Below are 20,524 nucleotides of genomic sequence, written 5' to 3'. Positions count from 1 at the left end.
CAACACACATCACAGAGCTGTAGTTCTTAGGTCACAACTAAAAAGTCAATCTATAGAGGAAAGCCATGCTGTGCCAGAAGTTTTCAAAGTAAACTGGTTTAAGACTGAGCAGGGAGGATGATGTGCGCTGAGGACAAATTCTGGGGAGACTTTGATATAAAGAGGCTCAGCAACACCGCTATAATCTCAGGCAGGCAAATGTGTGATACTCTATAGGAAGCCAGTCTTGGGCATATCACTGGGGAGGGAATAGTGGAGTCTAAGGAGCTACAGTTGATATAATACAGAAAACAGAAGTCTTACCGGCAGTGCCCAGCATCAATTTAAATATTATTTGTTGTTGAAGCATAAGGTCCTAAAGGTATATCTCTAAGTGTATGGACAATGTCCAGCACGGCTACATCCTGAAAACATCACAATGAAAGTCTACTGTAACAAGGCACATAGGTTATGTGTGTTATAGTGGCAACAGACTGTATATATCATAATAACATAATCCTTTCCTTACTAATCTTTCAAATCTCCCAACCTTGTCCTCATTAATTCATCACTAATAAAACTGAAATCATGCACCGAAACCGTACACTGAAATCATGTAAATTCCCTAAAATCAAGTTAGTCTTAACAGCCTACTCTAAACCTGCCTCTCTAGAGGACAGCAGTTTTGCCTTAATCTCTTAACACCTGCTGTTAGTTGCAGGTAGTTGGAGATTTTCTTCGTCAGGTACTGGCAGAGCACATCCACTCCCAGGAAGTAGACTGCTCCCTATTCTCATTATACTGCTCTGCTCATAGGGCTCTGGTCAAAAGTAGTGCACTATGTAGGGAATAGGGTGCCTTTTGGGGAGCAGTGTACAGTATCTGGTGGTGCTGTTGTGTTATTACGTGGACATAAGTCAAACAGGGGGCATCGCGTTAAAGACAGGAGATGAGGAAATGTCAAAGTGCGTGGGAAGAACAGATTGAAGAAGAAGCTAGCAAACAAAGCGGGGTCTCGGTTTACAAGGTGGGTTGGATTACCGGGCTAGAGAGGGTCCAAACTGTTTATGCACAAGGCTGAGAAGTAGAGTGGCATCATTCCCAAGGCACAGATATGTAAAGTTTAACATGGCCACCACGCAATGTGATAGTTCTCCCTTATCACAAATTAATCTGCTAGGCTGGAGTGATACAGTAGGCCCATCGTCCTTACATTCTCAGCGCAATTTAGTTGCCACCCAACCATGAACATCATTTGTTATTTCACCACATTCGTGTGGGAGGGTGTTTCTTGTTTTCCAATCAAGGAGACCAGAAAATAAGACCCATCTAGTCTGTGAAAGCTGTGAGTGATTACTAAAAACTAGAATTGGTTTACAGCCACCCTCTCTCTCAGTAGCTAGCTAAATGTCTCATACTGTATCTCTTTCGATGTTAAATCGAATAAGTCTCACTTCGTTGAGCACAACTAGGAAGACTAACACTGGTCTATGGTGTAATTACTGCGTTCTGCGAGTAAATCAGAGAGTCAAATTCTACGGTAAATACCTGGCGTGTTAGAATACATTTCCCTTCCACATCCCATGTTCGGGGCATTCATTTGAAAACAACATGGAACCCCAGGCAGAAACTGAATGTAGGAGAGGTTATCCATCCATGCCTCTAAACAAAAGGAAAGGGGAAAATAGGAGGAAATACACTACAATGGCAAAAGTATGTGGACACCTGCTCGTCGAATATCTCATTCCAATTTTCTGGGAAGGCTTTCCACTAGATGTTGGACCATTGCTGCTGTGACTTGGTTTCATTATTCCTCCTCCAACACTTTACAGTTGGCACTATGCATTCGGGCAGGTAGTGTTCTCCTGGCATCCGACAAAACCCGGATTTGTCTGTTTGACTGCCAAATGGTGAAGCTTGATTCATCACTCTAGAGAAAGCGTATCCATTGCTCTAGAGTCGGGCGAGCTTTACATCACCCCAGCCAACGCTTGGCATTGCACATGGCGAATTATGCTTGTGTGTGGCTGCTCGGCCATGGAAACCCATTTCATTAAGCTGACGACAAACAATTATTGTGCTGACATTGCTTCTAGAGGCAGTTTGGGACTCGGAGAGAGTGTTGCTACCGAGGACAGACACTTTTTTACGCGCTACGCACCTCAGCACTCGGACGGTCTCCTTCTGTGAGCTTGTGTGGCCTACCCATTCACGGTTCCACTCTCTCTCTCTCTCTCTCTCTCTCTCTCTCTCTCTCTCTCTCTCTCTCTCTCTCTCTCTCTCTCTCTCTCGCTCTCTCTCTCACTCTCTCTCTCTTTACACACATCTCTCTCTCTCCCCCTCCATTCCTCCCTCCTGACTTCCCTCTCTTTCAACTTCATACTCTCTCTCCCCCTCTCTCCCTCTCTCTCTCTCTCTCTCTCTCTCTCTCTCTCTCTCTCTCTCTCTCTCTCTCTCTCTCTCTCTCTCTCTCTCTCTCTCGCTCTCACTCTCTCTCTCTTTAGACACATCTCTCTCTCTCCCCCTCCATTCCTCCCTCCTGACTTCCCTCTCTTTCAACTTCATACTCTCTCTCCCCCTCTCTCCCCCTCTCTCTCTCTCTCTCTCTCTCTCTCTCTCTCTCTCTCTCTCTCTCTCTCTCTCTCTCGCTCTCTCTCTCGCTCTCTCTCTCTTTAGACACATCTCTCTCTCTCCCCCTCCATTCCTCCCTCCTGACTTCCCTCTCTTTCAACTTCATACTCTCTCTCCCCCTCTCTCCCCCTCTTTCTCTCTCTCTTGACTTCCCTCTTTCCCTCTCTTTTTCCATCTCTCTCCACCTCTCTCCCTCCCTCTCCCTCTCAACTTCCCTCTCTCTCTCTCCCTCTCTCTCTCTTTCACACCTTTCATTTTTCGAGTTCAAACGATCCTCCCTAACAGCGAGGTAGTCTGCAACACCCAGCCTTCTAAATTGGCAGTGCCAGACAAGTAAAGATTTTCAATTGAACTGCGCATCTCATTTTGGCCCCTCGGGGCAAACGATCTTTATTGAATGCTAGCAATTAGCATTCACCTGTTTAATTAATTCTGTAAGAAGTGTCTGTCTACTCTAGCTGGCAGCTATCAGAGACACGGGGGCTGGGTGGGGGCTCCTTGGAGTCTTACTCTGACACCTCAAAGTTAACTATGCGGCAAAGAGAGAGCAATCCACCTCAAAGACTACTTGTGTAGAAGCGGAAAAAAGGGATTGTCTGGTATATGACAAAGACAAAACAGTGTGCGAACAAGCACCTTTTTCTAAGGTGTGATATGATGTCATCTGCCAGAAGTATGATAAATGACAAAACAATGTGCTGACAAGAGGTTTTCCATCGAAAGATAGTGAGCGAAGGATTAGCCATGTGAAAGAAGAAGAAGTGCCGAAGAGCATTACAGTCATTTGAATCGGAGGCAGAGCTGAAATGACATTGGGTTAAATGGAAATACTACTTTGATAAGGAGAAGTAATGATGGATGGTACTTGAACAATAGTAAAGTATCAGTTATTGGGGCAGGTAGCAGCTAAGTGTGCTAGGCCAGTAATTGAAAGGTTGCTGGTTCGAGTCTCTGGCTAGAGAGTGTGTCACGTTCCTGACCTGTTTTCCTTTTTCTTGTATTTATTTAGTTGGTCAGGGCGTGAGTTGGGTGGGTTTGTCTATGTTTGATTTTCTATGTTGGGATGTTTGTGTTCGGCCGGGTATGATTCTCAATCAGAGACAGCTGTCAATCGTTGTCCCTGATTGAGAATCATACTTAGGTGTCAGTGTTCGTGCCACTCATACGTGTCAGTGTTCGTGCCACTCGGGACTGTTTTCGGTTTGGTTACGTTTGTTGTTTTGTGTCTTGAAGTGTTCTGTTTTACTTTCATTAAATAATGAACACTAACCACTCTGCGTGTTGGTCCGATCCATGCTCCTCCTCGTCTGAGGAGGAGAACGACTATGACAGCCGTAACAGAAACACCCACCACCAATGGACCAAGCAGAGTGGAGAAGGGCGGCAACAGCAGTGGAAAAACCCCAGGACTCCTGGACTTGGGAAGAGATTCTGGACGGCAAAGGACCCTGGGCTCAGCCAGGGGAATATCGCCGTCCCAAGGCGGAGTTGGAGGCAGCGAAGGCAGAGAGGCGCTGGTATGAGGAGGCAGCGCGGCGACACGGTTGGGAGCCCGAGAGTCAGACCCCAAATTTCTTGGGGGGGGGAGGGGGGGGGGGGCACACGCGGAGTGTGGCAAAGCCGGGTAGGATACCTGAGCCAACTCCCCGTGCTTACCGTGGAGTGAGAGGGCGTCGTACTGGTCAGACACCGTGTTATGCGGTAAAATGCTTAGCCCAGTGCGGGCTATTCCACCTCGCCGCACTGGTAGGGCTAGGTTGGGCATCGAGCCGGGTGCCATGAAGCCGGCCCAACATATCTGGCCTCCAGTACGTCTCCTCAGGCCGGCGTACATGGCACCAGCCTTACAGATGGTGTCCCCGGTTCGCCAGCATAGCCCAGTGCGGGCTATTCCACCTCGCCGCACTGGCAGGGCTACGGGGACCATTCAACCTGGTAGGGTTGGGGAGGCTCGGTGCTCAAGAGCGCGTGTCCTCCTTCACGGTCCGGTATATCCGGTGCCACCTCCACGTACCAGTCCTCCGGTGGCAGCCCCCCGCACCAGGCTGTCTCTCCGGGTTATCTCTCCAGCTGCTCCCACCTGTCCAGCGCTGTCAGAGCCTTCCTCCTCTCCAGCGTAGCCTGAGTCTGAACTGCCTGCCTTCCCAGCGCTGTCTGAACTGCCTGCCTTCCCAGCACTGTCTGAACTGTCTGCCTGCCCAGCGCTGCCCGTCTGTCCTGAGCCTTCAGAGCCGTCTGCCAGACAGGATCCGCCAGAGCCAGCCAGCCAGGATCCGCCAGAGCCGTCCATCCAGGACCAGCCAGAGCCATCCAGCCAGGACCAGCCAGAGCCGTCCAGCCAGGACCAGCCAGAGCCGTCCTGCCAGGACCAGCCAGAGCCGTCCAGCCAGGACCAGCCAGAGCCGTCCAGCCACGACCAGCCAGAGCCGTCCAGCCAGGACCAGCCTGAGCCGTCCAGCCAGGACCAGCCAGAGCCGTCCAGCCAGGACCAGCCAGAGCCGTCCAGCCAGGACCAGCCAGAGCCGTCCAGCCAGGACCAGCCCGAGCCGTCCAGCCAGGACCAGCCCGAGCCGTCCAGCCAGGACCAGCCCGAGCCGTCCAGCCAGGATCCGCCAGAGCCGGCCAGCCAGGATCCGCCCCTCAGTCCGGTGCTGCCTCTCAGTCCGGAGCTGCCCCTCAGTCCGGAGATGCCCCTCAGTCCGGTGCTGCCCTTTGGTATAGTGGGATTGACATGGAGGGTGGCCATTGGGAGGAGGCCACGGAAGCGGGGTTTGACTATGGTGGGGTGGGGACCACGACCAGCGCCAGAGCCGCCACGGTGGACAAACGCCCACCCAGACCCTCCCCTAGAGTTTATGCTGGTGCGCCCGGAGTTCGCACCTTAAGGGGGGGGGTTATGTCACGTTCCTGACCTGTTTTCCTTTTTCTTGTATTTCTTTAGTTGGTCAGGGCGTGAGTTGGGTGGGTTTGTCTATGTTTGATTTTCTATGTTGGGATGTTTGTGTTCGGCCGGGTATGATTCTCAATCAGAGACAGTTGTCAATCGTTGTCCCTGATTGAGAATCATACTTAGGCAGCCTGGGTTTCACGTGTGTTTTGTGGGTGTTTGTATCTCGTGTCAGTGTTCGTGCCACACGGGACTGTTTTCGGTTTGGTTACGTTTGTTGTTTTGTGTCTTGAACTGTTCTGTTTTACTTTCATTAAATAATGAACACTAACCACTCTGCGTGTTGGTCCGATCCATGCTCCTCCTCGTCTGAGGAGGAGAACGACTATGACAGCCGTAACAGAGTGTCTGATACATGACTAAATATTAAAATGTAAAGTTATCATTGTTTCAAAAAATGGGTAAAGAAAGCACATTTTTATGAAGATCATTCAACACAGACAACAGATTGTAATTCTTTGAAATGTGATATTTTTCATGTTATTAGTTTAACACCAATCAAAGAAAATGCCAGATGACAATGTCACCCATTTTAAGTCCTCTAAATAATTAAAGTAATTTGCTCTTTCTTATTCTTTGTCTTTGCGGTGCAGATGAGTTGCACGTCACTGGCTGTAAACAACGTGCAATTAGAGGGTTTGAAAATGACAGGGGGACTTCAATACGAGGCTTACCCAGACAGTTTAATGAACAAGCTTTGGCAGTGATCTTTGAAATGGGAAGCATACTAATGGATTATTGAACTGAAACTTGGAGAAATCATTGACTTGAAAATAAAGGAGCCTCCTTTGACACTTCAAGTTTTTTTTAAGGACTGTTTAACAATGAACCCGGCAGCAACAGCCACCGCCATGCCAGGGAGACACAGAGGGAGACTAGAGTATTGACCCAGAAAGTATTTACGCTTCTCTGAGATCCCTTAGACACTCTTCATCACCTTCGTATTCAATTAAAGGGAAAGAAGCGACGCTGCATTTGATCGGCAACCCATTGAGCAAAAAGAGATGCTAACAGCTCTGGGGTCCTGGGAGGTGGACAGACAGCGTAGCCAATTGAGTTAATATTCTGGTAACCACTTTAGCCTGCTAGTTTTATGCTCTATAACTTGTCATAAGAATGTATGATAAATTCAACATATATAGGTATACATGCATATAGAATACTGCCCTACATAGGTAAAATCCAGTAACTACATACTTGTAGTCTCTGCAGAATCTGACTTCAAAGACATTTTGTCTAGACAGACAGCAATTTCTGATACTTCATGATATATTCTGATCAACTGGCTTGTTCTTGTGTCAGGAAGCTAAATACCACAATCAGATAATATACCTGGCAATTACAACAGATCAAAGATTTTTGACCAAATTCGTAGTTACTGCGTATTGCCTTTGAAGGGAAGCATAGCTCACACGTAAACGTCTAACCATCTTTTTTAAAGCAACACATTTATTCTATCTCTCCTATATAGTGTGTGCTCAGACATTACCTAGAGGAAAGAGGCTTTGAGAGGGTTATTACTGGACATGACAGAGAGATGAAATGGGCAATAAAGTCAATTACTGCAGAGCAGAATAACACCAGCCTGTATCTGGTCAAATGGAAGGATGCCGACTGACATCACAGCAGAGTTGACCAAGTTGTCATGTATCACCTGTGTGTCAGGGTCATAATTCATACCCGCTTGTTAGCTGTCTTTCACCATGCCCACCGTGCTCCCTCTCCACCCAAGGCCTAGCCACTTTATACTTATAACTGACATGGCATTGTGGTCAGAAATAGCCTCGGGGCTGGCTGGCTGCAGATGGTGCCTTATGCTTTCAGTTAGTGTCCATTTTCTTTATTAATCCATATTTTATTACAGGGTGAATTGGAGGTGACTATTAACTGTCAATCAAACCAAACCCAGGGATGACAGGCAGTCGGGTTGGTCTGAGGGAGGGAGGAGAGATGGGTTCGACCATAGAGATCCTATTAAATGACAACCTGCGTTCAAATAGTATTTGTTTGCCTTTCAAATACTTTAGCTGTGCTTGATTGAGCTTGTCTGACAGAATGGAACCAATGGAATAGTCCCCGCCCATCTGACACTCCAGACAGAGATCAATCAAATAAAGTTATTTCAAATACTATTCGAACCCATGTCTGCATGGTGTTCTTCAAGGAGGTGTGCCGTCTTAGGTGAACTAGGACACGTAAACCTTCATAGGAGGACATTTTCCCTCTCTTACAGACGTTAGTGAGAGACTGCATTGTCAGAATGTTGAGGATTACACACAAACAGGACATTAGAACTTTGAGAGGAAAGGCAATCTTAACATGAACAACACTGTGACATCCTGGAGGCTTTGGCAACGGCATGAAGGATCCTGATTACGCGGAACGTGTCCATAAGCAGCGCCAAGATAATTACGCCGCATGTCTAAAAAATAGCCAGTTTTCTGTCACTTTTAGAAGACAGATTGGCTGATGGGAGAGAAAATGGAGAGAGGGAAGGAGAAGGAGAGAGGGCAAGAGAAGGAGAGAGGGATAGAGAAACCTAAAAGGCTTGCTATATGCAGTGATTGACTTCATTGCCTATTTCCTCTCTCATTCATGCCCAAAGCTGTTTTTCTCTGTAATGTCTAAGTACACACTATAGAAGAGAGCTATCTTAAATATGTCATGCTTTAAATGGGTTGATGGTTAGAAAGAACATAACCACTCAATTCTGGAACTGGGAGTCTTAGTAAACAACAAGCTTGTCAACTGAGAATGTGCAATTGTCTATAGTCCAACCAAAGAGCTACAAATTATATTTGAATTTTTAAAGTGGTAATCAGCCGTTGAAAAAATAACTAAGTGTCCTCCCCAACATTGTTCAAATACAAAGATGAGGGATGGGGCTGGAGAAATGTAACCTCTCTAAAATTCATAGACAGAGCTATGGATGCAAGGATTGACCATCCATGATATCTAAATGATAGTTTTAACCATGTTTTGTTTACATGTACTTTGTTTACAAATATTGGAGAAAAACAAGCTTATCTTTTGGTTTCTGATGAGGTACGAAAGTTTAACTGAAGTTCATGAAGCATTTATGTTATATTCTTCAATAATCAATGTGCACATATAATTAATTCAGCCCAAAAATGGATGTAGCAACTGCAGATTGACCCTTTAAGCATTCTAACATCCATAATGTCTTCCCCACGTTTATTAAAACTAACACCAACACACAAGCTGTTCTCCCTGAAATTCTTTTGGAACATTAGAATCAATGGAATTTGTGTGTAAAGACATAGGATCTTAATATGAGCCAGTTTGCTACAGTAGGAAAATAATATTGTAGCAACAAGAAATGTGAATTATTATTTGGATTGTAATTAATGGAAATTTTTGTAGGCGTTGATACATTTTTCATTAGAGCAAATCAAGTCTGAAATTTCTAAGTGGAAATTACAAACTTTAGAAGCCTTTTTAAAACTCAAATACATTACAAGTTTGCATTTCCTGCAAAATTCTCAGCAACAAAAAGGGATCAAATTAAGATCCGACATCTATACGCGACAATGAATGCATTTCGCATGAGGATAGTATGCATCTTTCACATATGTGGCAGCAGATGTAATATTCACTGACTAGACTAGATGCCTGAGTGCTTTCAGCTAGCTCCTAGCATAATGGCACACATTCTGCAACTTTACCAAAATGCACTGCTCTAGGAATGCAATGTCCTCGCAAACACAAGCCTCCAGAATTGTGGTTTGATTATTCTGAGGTTATTTGTAACGGTTCCAGCTTCTAGCCTTTGAACGAGCTACTCTCCTCCTCATAAAACATATCTCATTTTTCCTTCGCTTTTTTACAATCAATATTCTTGCTTCCTTTTTGACACCAGAAATATAAAATCTAACGGTAGTTTACATGATGTGAATGGATAGATTATACTTTCTTTATTTCTCTATTCCGTGCTTTATTTAGAGGGCTGCAAAAAAGAACATCAAATACACTTTTGTTTGTATTGATTGAAGACAGAACCATACAACTTCCTTTTAGCCTCAATAGTGCTACCCTCCCCAAAATAGGCAATAAACTCTGAAGTAATATCTTGAAAAACGCAATATGCAACCATTTCAAACATTTCACATGACTGGGCAGGGGTGCAGCCATAGGTGGGCTTTGGAGGCCCACCCACTGGGGAGCCAGGACCTGACAATCAGAATTAGTTTTTTTATACCACAAAAGGGCTTTATTACAGACAGAAATACCCCCCCCCCAGTGGGTGGTAGAGAAATTAACATTAAATTCTCAAACAACAGCTTTGGTGGACATTCCTGCAGTCAGCATGCCAATTGCACGCTCCCTCAAAACTTGGGACATCTGTGGCATTGTGTTGTGTGACAAAACTGCACATTTTAGGCCTTTTCTTGTCCCCAGCACAAGGTGCATCTTTGTAATGACCATGCTGTTAATCAGCTTTTTGATATGCCACACCTGTCAGATAGATGGATCACTAACAGAGATGTAAACATATTTGTGCACAAAATTTGAGGGAAATATGGGACCAACACAACACAAGACATGTTGTGTCCATGTAGTGTCCATGTAAAAAAAAAATATCCTGTTATTTCGATCATCTCTCAGATATAGGAGAGACACTTTAGAACAGATTTACTTTTGATGTGTTTTGGGACTATCTGTTGTTCCGTGTAGTGAATCTGTTATTCATGTATTTGTATGGGCTAATAGCAGTAAGGCCAAATGTTTCTTTCATTAAATAATTGTTATCATATAAAAAAAATTATACTTCAAGGGGCCTTAATATTCAAAATCAAATAGCTAAACAATCCTTGGTATGACCTTCTTAAAACAATTCCTTATAGCTTTGTAGACCCCCCCCCCCCCCCCCCCCCCATTAAAATACTCCATCTATTCCTGTTTGAGCATGCCTGGCTTAATTAACCAATATAAATGTTTTTTTTTAAAGCAAACCCTCAACGCATTTGAAAATAATTTTCAAGAATCTAGGTCTGATTGCCCAGCAGGCAAATCTCCCACAGCTTGTTAGCTGCAAGGTTTAATACTGTAGGACAGGCATGTTCATGTCCTATCAGCTGTGTGTGGTTTGATGGGTAAAGGCAAGTACATACTCTTGTTCATGTACTGCACTCTACAGTGATTTCGTATGGGTCAGTCAGAGGAAACATGTTTTTCTACAGCATATAATGTAAAACCACGTCAGAGGTTGATTATACGTTTTCTACACTGTGTTCTCATGAGTCAGGGAAGCCATGTACTCCTACAGAACGTAATGTAAACCAACCTCAGCAGAGATAGGATAGGTTTCCAATAGGGATTCACTCTCCAGTGAAACATCCACAGGTTAGGAAAGTGTACGTTCTAGCTAGCAGATTATTGACAGAAATACGGTAATGAGTGGAATCCATGATATCATAATACTTACATGATGATGAAGAGGAAGAGGATGAAGGTGATGATGATGATGAAGGTGATGATGATGATGCTGCTGCTGCTGATGATAAAGATGATGACAACTATACTGATGAAGATGAAGAAGAGAAGAGCAAGTATTATATTCATATTAATAAAATCGAGGAGAGTGCGTCCTAAATTTGTCAAACGCCCGCAACCGCTACCTCGCTTTCTAATTGCCACCATCATCACCAATGTTATCAACTTAGCATACTCTAAAAGTGCCTCGGGATGCCCACTGAATAATTTACATCATAGGCATCCTTCATATGCAATACACTAGACTAGAGTCCAGCATGTATCATTAATCATAAACGATGAACTGGTACCCAGCGATGTAACGGATCCGTATGAATGTACTCTTCCTCCCTGGTTCGTATAGAATAAAGTCTATTATTTGAGAAATTACATGGTTTTCAAGATCTATCACGTTATATGAGCGTGAGAAATGCTTTTTGCAGCTGCAAATAAGACAATCTACCAAGTATGTGCAACTAAACAGTGAAGAAAGGGTTAAAAAGAAGACATTTCCCAGACCATACACTGACTACATAAGTCTGTCATCTCGACACTCCTTAAATCAAGACCTACACTCGACACCTAACATTCCTCAACACAGTCCTTACTTTAAAAAATCAACTGCATATAGAGCATGCAGAGTCAGGTTATACAACACAGTATCTACATCTACGAACACATCAGTCGCACAGTCTGTCAACCCCAGAGGTGTGTGTGTGTGCATCTTCTGTATATGTCTACACACAGTATGTGTGTGAGGAAGAGAAAGCAATTTTCCTGCAGCTGGAGGAGCTGAACTGTGTGCCGGCGCCCCCCTCCCCCAGCTGGGTGTAACTGCAGCCAGGGAGCCAGAGATGTGGTATGCCCAGGCGGGGAGGCCCGGGGGAGGGATGATACTCACTGGAGGTGCAGGTGGAGGTGTTGTGAGCTCTAATAATGCAGAGCAGCATAGCCATGGTGAGGGGGCCAGATAGGCACGGAGGAGAAGGAGCCGACTGTGTGTGTGTGTGTGTGTGTGTGTGTGTGTGTGTGTGTGTGTGTGTGTGTGTGTGTGTGTGTGTGTGTGTGTGTGTGTGTGTGTGTGTGTGTGTGTGTGTGTGTGTGTGTGTGTGTGTGTGTGTGTGTGTGTGTGTGTGTGTGTGTTGCCAGGGAGGAATGGTATGCGTGGGCAGCATGACGATTGCACAATACAATACATCAATACAGTCCCGGCAGCATAGGTGCTAGTCCTTTCTGTTGAGAGTGATAGGATATACAGAAGATCATCTGAACCAATGCCAAGGAGGCTGGATAGCTATGCAGTTTTCCATGTCTACTTAGACGTGAATATCTTTGTCTCACTGTCTTGTCTCAGTAGGTGGTGGTTACCATCAGAAACAAAGAAAATAAAGTGCCGTTTTTCCCCCCCTCCAGTTTATCGGTGTCCATGATTGAATCCATGCTCCATGCCTCTAAATGAATCCGAGGCGATCACAGTATTCAACAGGAAAAGACTCAAAGTCACAAATGGGATGTACAAAAGGGAATAAACAAAGCATTAAAGAGAATGTTAAGAAGTCATATTATCATTAGAAGTGTTATCAAACTGTGAAAGCATCAGGGTCTAATTGGCCATGGGAAACCCCACATCTTTGTGAGTGAGTGTGTGTGTGTGTGTGTGTGTGTGTGTGTGTGTGTGTGTGTGTGTGTGTGTGTGTGTGTGTGTGTGTGTGTGTGTGTGTGTGCTTTGAGCAGATCTAGTACTCAGTATTATAGTAGCACTAACAATCTATAATGAAACCATGAGAGTTGTGGAAGCTGGAAACAGTAGAGAATTATTAGATCCTTCCCAATGCCTTTAGTTCAAGTGTGTTGCTAAGCAAAAATGGGGAAGGTTAAAATAATTCCAATTTGGAAGCTGTGGTGGCTTATGCAACTTTAAATCGGCAGTGAATCCATTACATTATGTCATTGTAAAAAGCAGTGGATCCATTACATTCTGGAGATGTAACAGAACTGGAGGGAGTGTCTTGCTTCTTTCTCTAAAATTGTTGATGTATATTTCAATAACCCGGAAATTGCACCGAGTATCAAGGCTGTGCATGGATTCATGCTGGACAGGCGGGTGGGTAGTGGGTGAGTAGGCCTGGGGGACCAGAAGAAATGTATGGGGAGGTAAATGACGTGACTGCAGACTGGAGATGCTACATAGTGTAGCAGTCAGCTGGCAGAGGAGGGGCAGAGGAGAGGAGGGTGATGGGGGGGGGGGGCAGAGGGTGGCAGAGGAGGGGTATAGGAGAGGATGGTGGCCGAGGAGGGGCAGAAGAGAGGAGGGTGGCAGAGGGGCAGAGGGGAGGAGGGTGGCCGAGGAGGGGCAGGGGGGAGGAGGGTGGCCGAGGAGGGGCAGAGGGGAGGAGGGTGGCAGAGGAGGGGCAGAGGGGAGGAGGGTGGCCGAGGAGGGGCAGAGGGGAGGAGGGTGGCAGAGGAGGGGCAGACAAGAGGAGGGTGGCAGAGGAGGGGCAGTGGAGAGGAGGGTAGCAGAGGAGGGGCAGAGGGGAGGAGGGTGGCAGAGGAGGGTAGCAGAGGAGGGGCAGAGGGGAGGAGGGTGGCCGAGGAGGGGCAGAAGAGAGGAGGGTGGCCGAGGAGGGGCAGAGGGGAGGAGGGTGGCAGAGGAGGGGTAGAGGAGAGGATGGTGGCCGAGGAGGGGCAGACAAGAGGAGGGTGGCAGAGGAGGGGCAGTGGAGAGGAGGGTAGCAGAGGAGGGGCAGAGGGGAGGAGGGTGGCAGAGGAGGGGCAGAAGAGAGGAGGGTGGCAGAGGAGGGGCAGAGGGGAGGAGGGTGGCAGAGGAGGAGCAGACAAGAGGAGGGTGGCAGAGGAGGGGCAGTGGAGAGGAGGGTAGCAGAGGGGACTGGAGGGTAGAGGATGAGTAGAGGGGTAGGATGTTCTGTCTGAAGACTGGAGGGCTACACAGTTAGTTAGTCAGCTGACAGAGGAGAGGTAGAGGGGTAGGAGGACTGAAGACTGGAGGGCTACATTTAGTTAGTCAGCTGACAGAGGAGAGGTAGAGGGGTAGGAGGTTCTGTCTGAAGACTGGAGGGCTACAGTTAGTTAGTCAGCTGACAGAGGAGAGGTAGAGGGGTAGGAGGTTCTGTCTGAAGACTGGAGGGCTACAGTTAGTTAGTCAGCTGACAGAGGAGAGGTAGAGGTGTAGGAGGTTCTGTCTGAAGACTGGAGGGCTACAGTTAGTTAGTCAGCTGACAGAGGAGAGGTAGAGGGGTAGGAGGTTCTGTCTGAAGACTGGAGGGCTACAGTTAGTTAGTCAGCTGACAGAGGAGAGGTAGAGGGGTAGGAGGTTATGTCTGAAGACTGGAGGGCTACAGTTAGTTAGTCAGCTGACAGAGGAGAGGTAGAGGGGTAGGAGGTTCTGTCTGAAGACTGGAGGGCTACAGTTAGTTAGTCAGCTGACAGAGGAGAGGTAGAGGTGTAGGAGGTTCTGTCTGAAGACTGGAGGGCTACAGTTAGTTAGTCAGCTGACAGAGGAGAGGTAGAGGGGTAGGAGGTTCTGTCTGAAGACTGGAGGGCTACAGTTAGTTAGTCAGCTGACAGAGGAGAGGTAGAGGGGTAGGAGGTTCTGTCTGAAGACTGGAGGGCTACAGTTAGTTAGTCAGCTGACAGAGGAGAGGTAGAGGGATAGGAGGTTCTGTCTGAAGACTGGAGGGCTACAGTTAGTTAGTCAGCTGACAGAGGAGAGGTAGAGGGGTAGGAGGTTCTGTCTGAAGACTGGAGGGCTACAGTTAGTTAGTCAGCTGACAGAGGAGAGGTAGAGGGGTAGGAGGTTCTGTCTGAAGACTGGAGGGCTACAGTTAGTTAGTCAGCTGACAGAGGAGAGGTAGAGGGGTAGGAGGTTCTGTCTGAAGACTGGAGGGCTACAGTTAGTTAGTCAGCTGACAGAGGAGAGGTAGAGGGGTAGGAGGTTCTGTCTGAAGACTGGAGGGCTACAGTTAGTTAGTCAGCTGACAGAGGAGAGGTAGAATGGTCCATCATGGCTTAAAGCGGGGAAGACATTTGAACGCAAATTTGATTGACATTGTGTTTGTGTGTGAGTTGTGTTTGTTCTTCCTTAGCCTTGGATGAGGGTTAGGAGTGGGCTAGTCTACTTGGCATAGTCATGGATTCTTGGAAATGCTAGATGTTTGTGCTTCCTTTATGCCAAGTTTCATGAAACAGACTGTAATACAGTTAAAGTTCTTAAAGGATGACTTGAAACATTCACATACTGTGTGTAATAAACATGCAGATGATGTTTTAACCATGTGTGCCTTTCTGTAGATACATGCTTTGATGCCACACATGGACAATATGTCTGTCTGGCCTCAGGGGCAGTCCAGTAGGCCTATACAGGGTGTGTGTGGTTTGATTAGATCTGGTTTGATGTGGACTGATGAGGTCTTTAGAAAACATCAGGTCTATAACAATGTGTGGTTTTGATTAGATCTGGTTTGATGTGGACTGATGAGGTCTTTAGAGAACAGCAGGTCTATAACTGTGTGTGTTTTGATTAGATCTGGTTTGATGTGGACTGATGAGGTCCTTAGAGAACAGCAGGTCTAACAGTGGAACTAATACAGTCAATAAAGCTCTTTAATGAAATAAAATACAAATTCAAACTCCCAGAGAGATCACCAGCTGGGTCAGAAGCCATCACATTCAACATGAGTCTCTCAATCCTGTTCATTGGATGAGTGAATGCAAGAGATAAACAACAGAAACAATGAGAGGGAATATAAGAAGAATATAAGGAGAAGAGAAGAACCTTACCTTCATAATATAATTTAAAGCCATGAGCGCTCACAGCGAAGTCACTGGTAAGACGCAGGGAGAAGACGGACCCCGTGCTCGTGACTGGTGGTGGCATTGAGAATCCTGTTAACCTATGGCGAGAGAGGAGACGACAAATAAATCAGAATGATCTGAAAATCATACATTACACCAATCAGAATGATTTGGAGATGCCATTAACCAATAGCACACAGACACCAGTCAGAATAACCAATAAGATACTATTAATCAATAACTTACACCAATCAGAATGATCTGGAGATCGACATAAAACGCCAGTACTACCCTGACATGTCTCACCAAACAGTCAGCCTAATGTTGTGTCATTCAGCTAAAGCAGCTTAGTGGAGTTACAATACATTAAACACTTGGAGTCAGCAGCTGAATACTGAATGTTGGAGTTACATTGAACACTTGGAGCCAGCAGCAGAGCACTGAGTGGTGGAGTTACATTAAACACTGGAGCCAGCAGTAGAGCACTGAGTGGTGGAGTTACATTAAACACTTGGAGCCAGCAGCAGACCACTGAGTGGTGGAGTTACATTAAACACTTGGAGCCAGCAGCAGAGCGCTGAGTGGTGGAGTTACATTAAACACTTGGAGCCAGCAGCAGAGCACTGAGTGGTGGAGTTACATTAAACACTGGAGCCAGCAGCAGAGCACTGAGTGGTGGACTTACATTAAACACTTGGAGCCAGCAGCAGAGCGCTGAGTGGTGGAGTTACATTAAACACTTGGAGCCAGCAGCAGAGCACTGAGTGGTGGAGTTACATTAAACACTGGAGCCAGCAGCACAGTACTGAGAGGTGAATGGATCACCTTTAAATGTGTAGGGAGAATAGATCGATTCTACGGGCCCATTTCAAAGTAAAGATCATTATAACATTTCAAATGTACATGGGCTCAGGCTTATTTATGGGCTACACTAGCTCTGCTTGGAAGGCTATTAACATTTCACTAAAGTGATTTCTCCTCCAAAAAGCCATACTGTGAAGAGAGGTGAGAGAAATATACACATCAATAGAGGCCAGAATTAGACATAAAAAGTACTGAATATTTAACACTCTGAAAATGACAGTGTATAGATGTGTGCTTCAAACCACGTCGGTCGGAGCCATGTTACATAATTCCTATTGGTTATGCTAATAGACTTGTAAGTTAAATATTTATAAAAACTTTTGCATAACCACCCCAGGAGATCACAGAGTATCCCTGTAGTATGATTAACCTTTCAACTTGTCATCGGCTTCAAAGGACTTGAGAGAGAATAAAATAAAGTGAATACCTTCCCGTCCGCATGGCTTTAACAAATCATCTCTTTTAGGGTTTCTCTCCACCCTCCAATGGCCCACAATGGGATAACCAAGGACATACAGTATTTTCAATGTAATGCATACAGATAGATGTAGGATCTTAATTTGAGCCAGTTTGCTACAGCAGGAAAATAATTCTGGAGCAAGAGGAAATGTAGATTATTATGTGGATAATAATTCATGGACATTTTTTGTAGGGGTTGATACATTTTTAGGGCAAATCTAGTCTGACATTTTAAATTGGAAATGACAAACTTTAGCAACCTTTTTAAACGTTGACTACACTACAAGTTCTTATTTCCTGCTGTGCAGGAAAATTCTCAGCAACAAAAGAGTGATCAAATTAAGATCCTACGTCTGTATGAACATACATATTTCAGAGATGTTATTTGCCAATCTCTTTGATCGTCTGATGGCCACAGGGTCATTACAAATACATGTTCCACTTTTACGTGTACTGTATTTGATAGTAGAATCTCAATAAGACTATCAAGCAAGAAGCAGAAAGACAATGTATTGTGAGTGAAGTGACAAGCTTTCCTCTATAATTGGACAAAACACCAATTACAAGTGAGTTGTGAAGGTGGACAAAAAAACACCTGGATGTCTTCATTCCCCCCATCCTCCTCTCTTTTCTAATCCTCCAATCTTTTTTTCCTCCCTCTTCCTCCCTTTTCTACTCCTCTGCTCCTTCTCATCTCCTCACAAGTCTCCTTTTTTTCCTTCACTCCATTTTCATGGTCCTCCTAACACACACCCCTCTCCCCTAGCGGTGGCCTCCCCTGCTGGTGCTTTCAGTGCATTTCACATCAGCTATCTGGCTTTGGTCGCATTCCAGTTCCACTACATTGCAGAAGGGCATCAGATAGCTACAGTGCCTTCAGAAAGTATTCACACCCCTTGACTTATTCCACATTTTGTTGTGTTACAGCCTGATTTCAATATGTGTTAAATATATGTTTTTCTCACCCATCTACACACAATACCCCAAAAATAAACATGTTTTTAGAAGAAATTACTTCAAATGTATTGAAAATTATACACAGAAATATCTAATTTACATAAGTATTCACACCCCTGAGTCAATACATGTTAGATTCACCTTTGGCAGAGATTACAGCTGTGAGTCGTTCTGGGTAAGTCTCTAAGAGCTTTGCACACCTGGTTTGTACAATATTTGCGCATTATTGTTAAAAACATTCTTCATGATCTGTCAAGTTGGTTGTTGGTCATTGCTCGACAGCCATTTTCAAGTATTTCCATAGATTTTCAAGCAGATTTAGGTTGTCTTGGTAAGCAACTCCATTGTATATTTGGCCTTGTGTTTAGGGTTATTGTACTGCTGAAAGGTGAATTTGTCTCCCAGTGTCTGTTGGAAAGCAGACTAAAACAGGTTTTTCTCTATGATTTTGCCTATGCTGAGCTCTATTTAATTTATTTTTATCATAAAAAACTCCCTAGTCTTTGCCAATGACAAGCATACCCATAACATGATGCAGCCACCTCCATGCTTGAAAATATGAAGAGTGGTACTCAGTGATGTGATGTGGTGGATTTGCCCCAAACATAACGCTTTGTATTCAGGATTTTTTTTGCAGTTTTACTTTAGTGTCTTATTGCAAACAGGATGCATATTTTGGAATATTTGTATTTGTATTGTGGATGTTGTGGATGTTGTGGATGTTAATGTTGTTGATCCATCCTCAGTTTTCTCCTATCACAGGCATTAAACTCTGTAACAATTGGCCTCATCGTGAAATCCCTGAGCGGTTTCCTTCCTCTCTGGTAACTGAGTTAGGAAGGACACCTGTATCTTTGTAGTGACTGGGTGTATTGATATTCAATGTTTGCTTTTTTATTTGATCTTTTTATCTACCAATAGGTGCCCTTTGCGAGGCATTGGAAAACTTCCCTGGTCGTTGTGGTTGAATCTGTGTTTGAAATTCACTGCTAGACTGAGGGACCTTACATATAATTGTATGTGTGGGGTACAAAGATGAGGTAATCATTCAACTTGTGACTTGTTATGCAAGTTTTTATTCCTGAATTTATTTAGTATTCAAACAGTTTTCATTTCAGCTTTTTAAATTAATTTGTAAAAAAATAAATAATAAAAAAATACACTTATGGGGTACTGTATTGTGTGTAGGCCAGTGACACGACATCTAAATGTAATCCATCTTAAATTCAGGCTGTAAGACAACAAAATGTGGACAATGCCAAGGGGTGTAAATACTTTCTGAAAGCACTGTATATCATATGATGTAGTTAGCTGGTGTAAATACCTAAATACCTGTCCAGGTGCTGTGAGATCCGGCATGTGTCTGAAATGTAGTCAGCCTGAAACACAGCCTTTGACTAGGTTCACCTCTTCAATATGTGACTCATTTCAGGAAACGAGCCTGATGTCACACGTCACTACTTCACAGGAGCAGTATTTAAACGTAAACATACATTTTTTTGTTTTTGCAGAAATGACTTCTTGAACATGTAAACTTTCATGTGCTTTAACAACAAACTTTTATTCCATCCATAAATACGAATAAAATTGTAAAAATTTCGAGCCTAGTTGGTTTAGCTATGGAAACAGTCAGGAACCTTCCCACTAGCCATGATTGGTTGAAATAATGTATGGGAGATGAGTTTGGATTGGTCTGCCATGTAGCATGCTTCTGTCTATAACGTGAGATGTTCAATATGTGTTGACAGTCCTTTCTACTGCACCGTTTTTGAAAGATATAACTTTAGCCATTGAGAACTACAAAAGTTGTGCTAATTTTCTCAACAACATTGATGTCCAGAATTTAGCCGGGGCTATCGACAGATCAGTAGGAAAAATTGATGGGCTACTTTCTGCACACGCGATGGTCAGTGTTAACCGGAGTGACTTGACACAAAGCTGGATGTAGCTACAAACAAAACGGAGTTAAATGCTTCCAGTCTGCCGTGAAGCGTTCATCCATGTATGCGGGTAAGAGTCTTGCTACATTTTCCATATAGAAGTTTCTAATTTTGTCAGAACGTCATTTTTATTGCAAGTTAAAGCTTACTGTTAGTTAGCTAGAACATTTCAAGCTTGCTAGTTATAGCCTAATGTTAGCTAGTTAACATTGAACCAAGTTTGTTATATTCATACTACAGCTATGACAATGTTTGTATTGGTAGTAGTATGAGTTGGGGTTATGCTGGTTCATTGTTTAGCTAGCTAGCTACCATGTCTAAACAAAAAACTCAATTTCAGCCGGATTATTACATGACGCATCAAATTAGCAGGTGTGTCTGGGGATGACTAAGGCCATCGATTGTATTTCATGAACATGTGTACATGTCTAGACAATAGTGA

General features: G+C 44.6%; 1 protein-coding gene across 5 annotated transcripts in view; it reads right to left on the bottom strand.

Moving 5' to 3' along the window:
- LOC129830971 (CUB and sushi domain-containing protein 3-like) overlaps positions 1 to 20,524 on the bottom strand; it is a 759,188-nt gene that overhangs the window by 596,333 nt on the left and 142,331 nt on the right. For all 5 annotated transcript variants that reach the window (XM_055893871.1, XM_055893869.1, XM_055893870.1 and 2 more), the window contains exon 3: positions 15,848 to 15,960. In XM_055893871.1, the coding sequence (XP_055749846.1) occupies positions 15,848 to 15,960 (113 nt within the window). The remainder of the gene's footprint in view (positions 1 to 15,847; positions 15,961 to 20,524) is intronic.

This window comes from Salvelinus fontinalis, chromosome 32, assembly GCF_029448725.1.
Source record: "Salvelinus fontinalis isolate EN_2023a chromosome 32, ASM2944872v1, whole genome shotgun sequence".
In the NCBI taxonomy this organism is placed as follows: domain Eukaryota; kingdom Metazoa; phylum Chordata; class Actinopteri; order Salmoniformes; family Salmonidae; genus Salvelinus; species Salvelinus fontinalis.
Note: the sequence above shows the minus strand (reverse complement) of the source record. Positions and strands in the feature narration are given on the sequence as shown.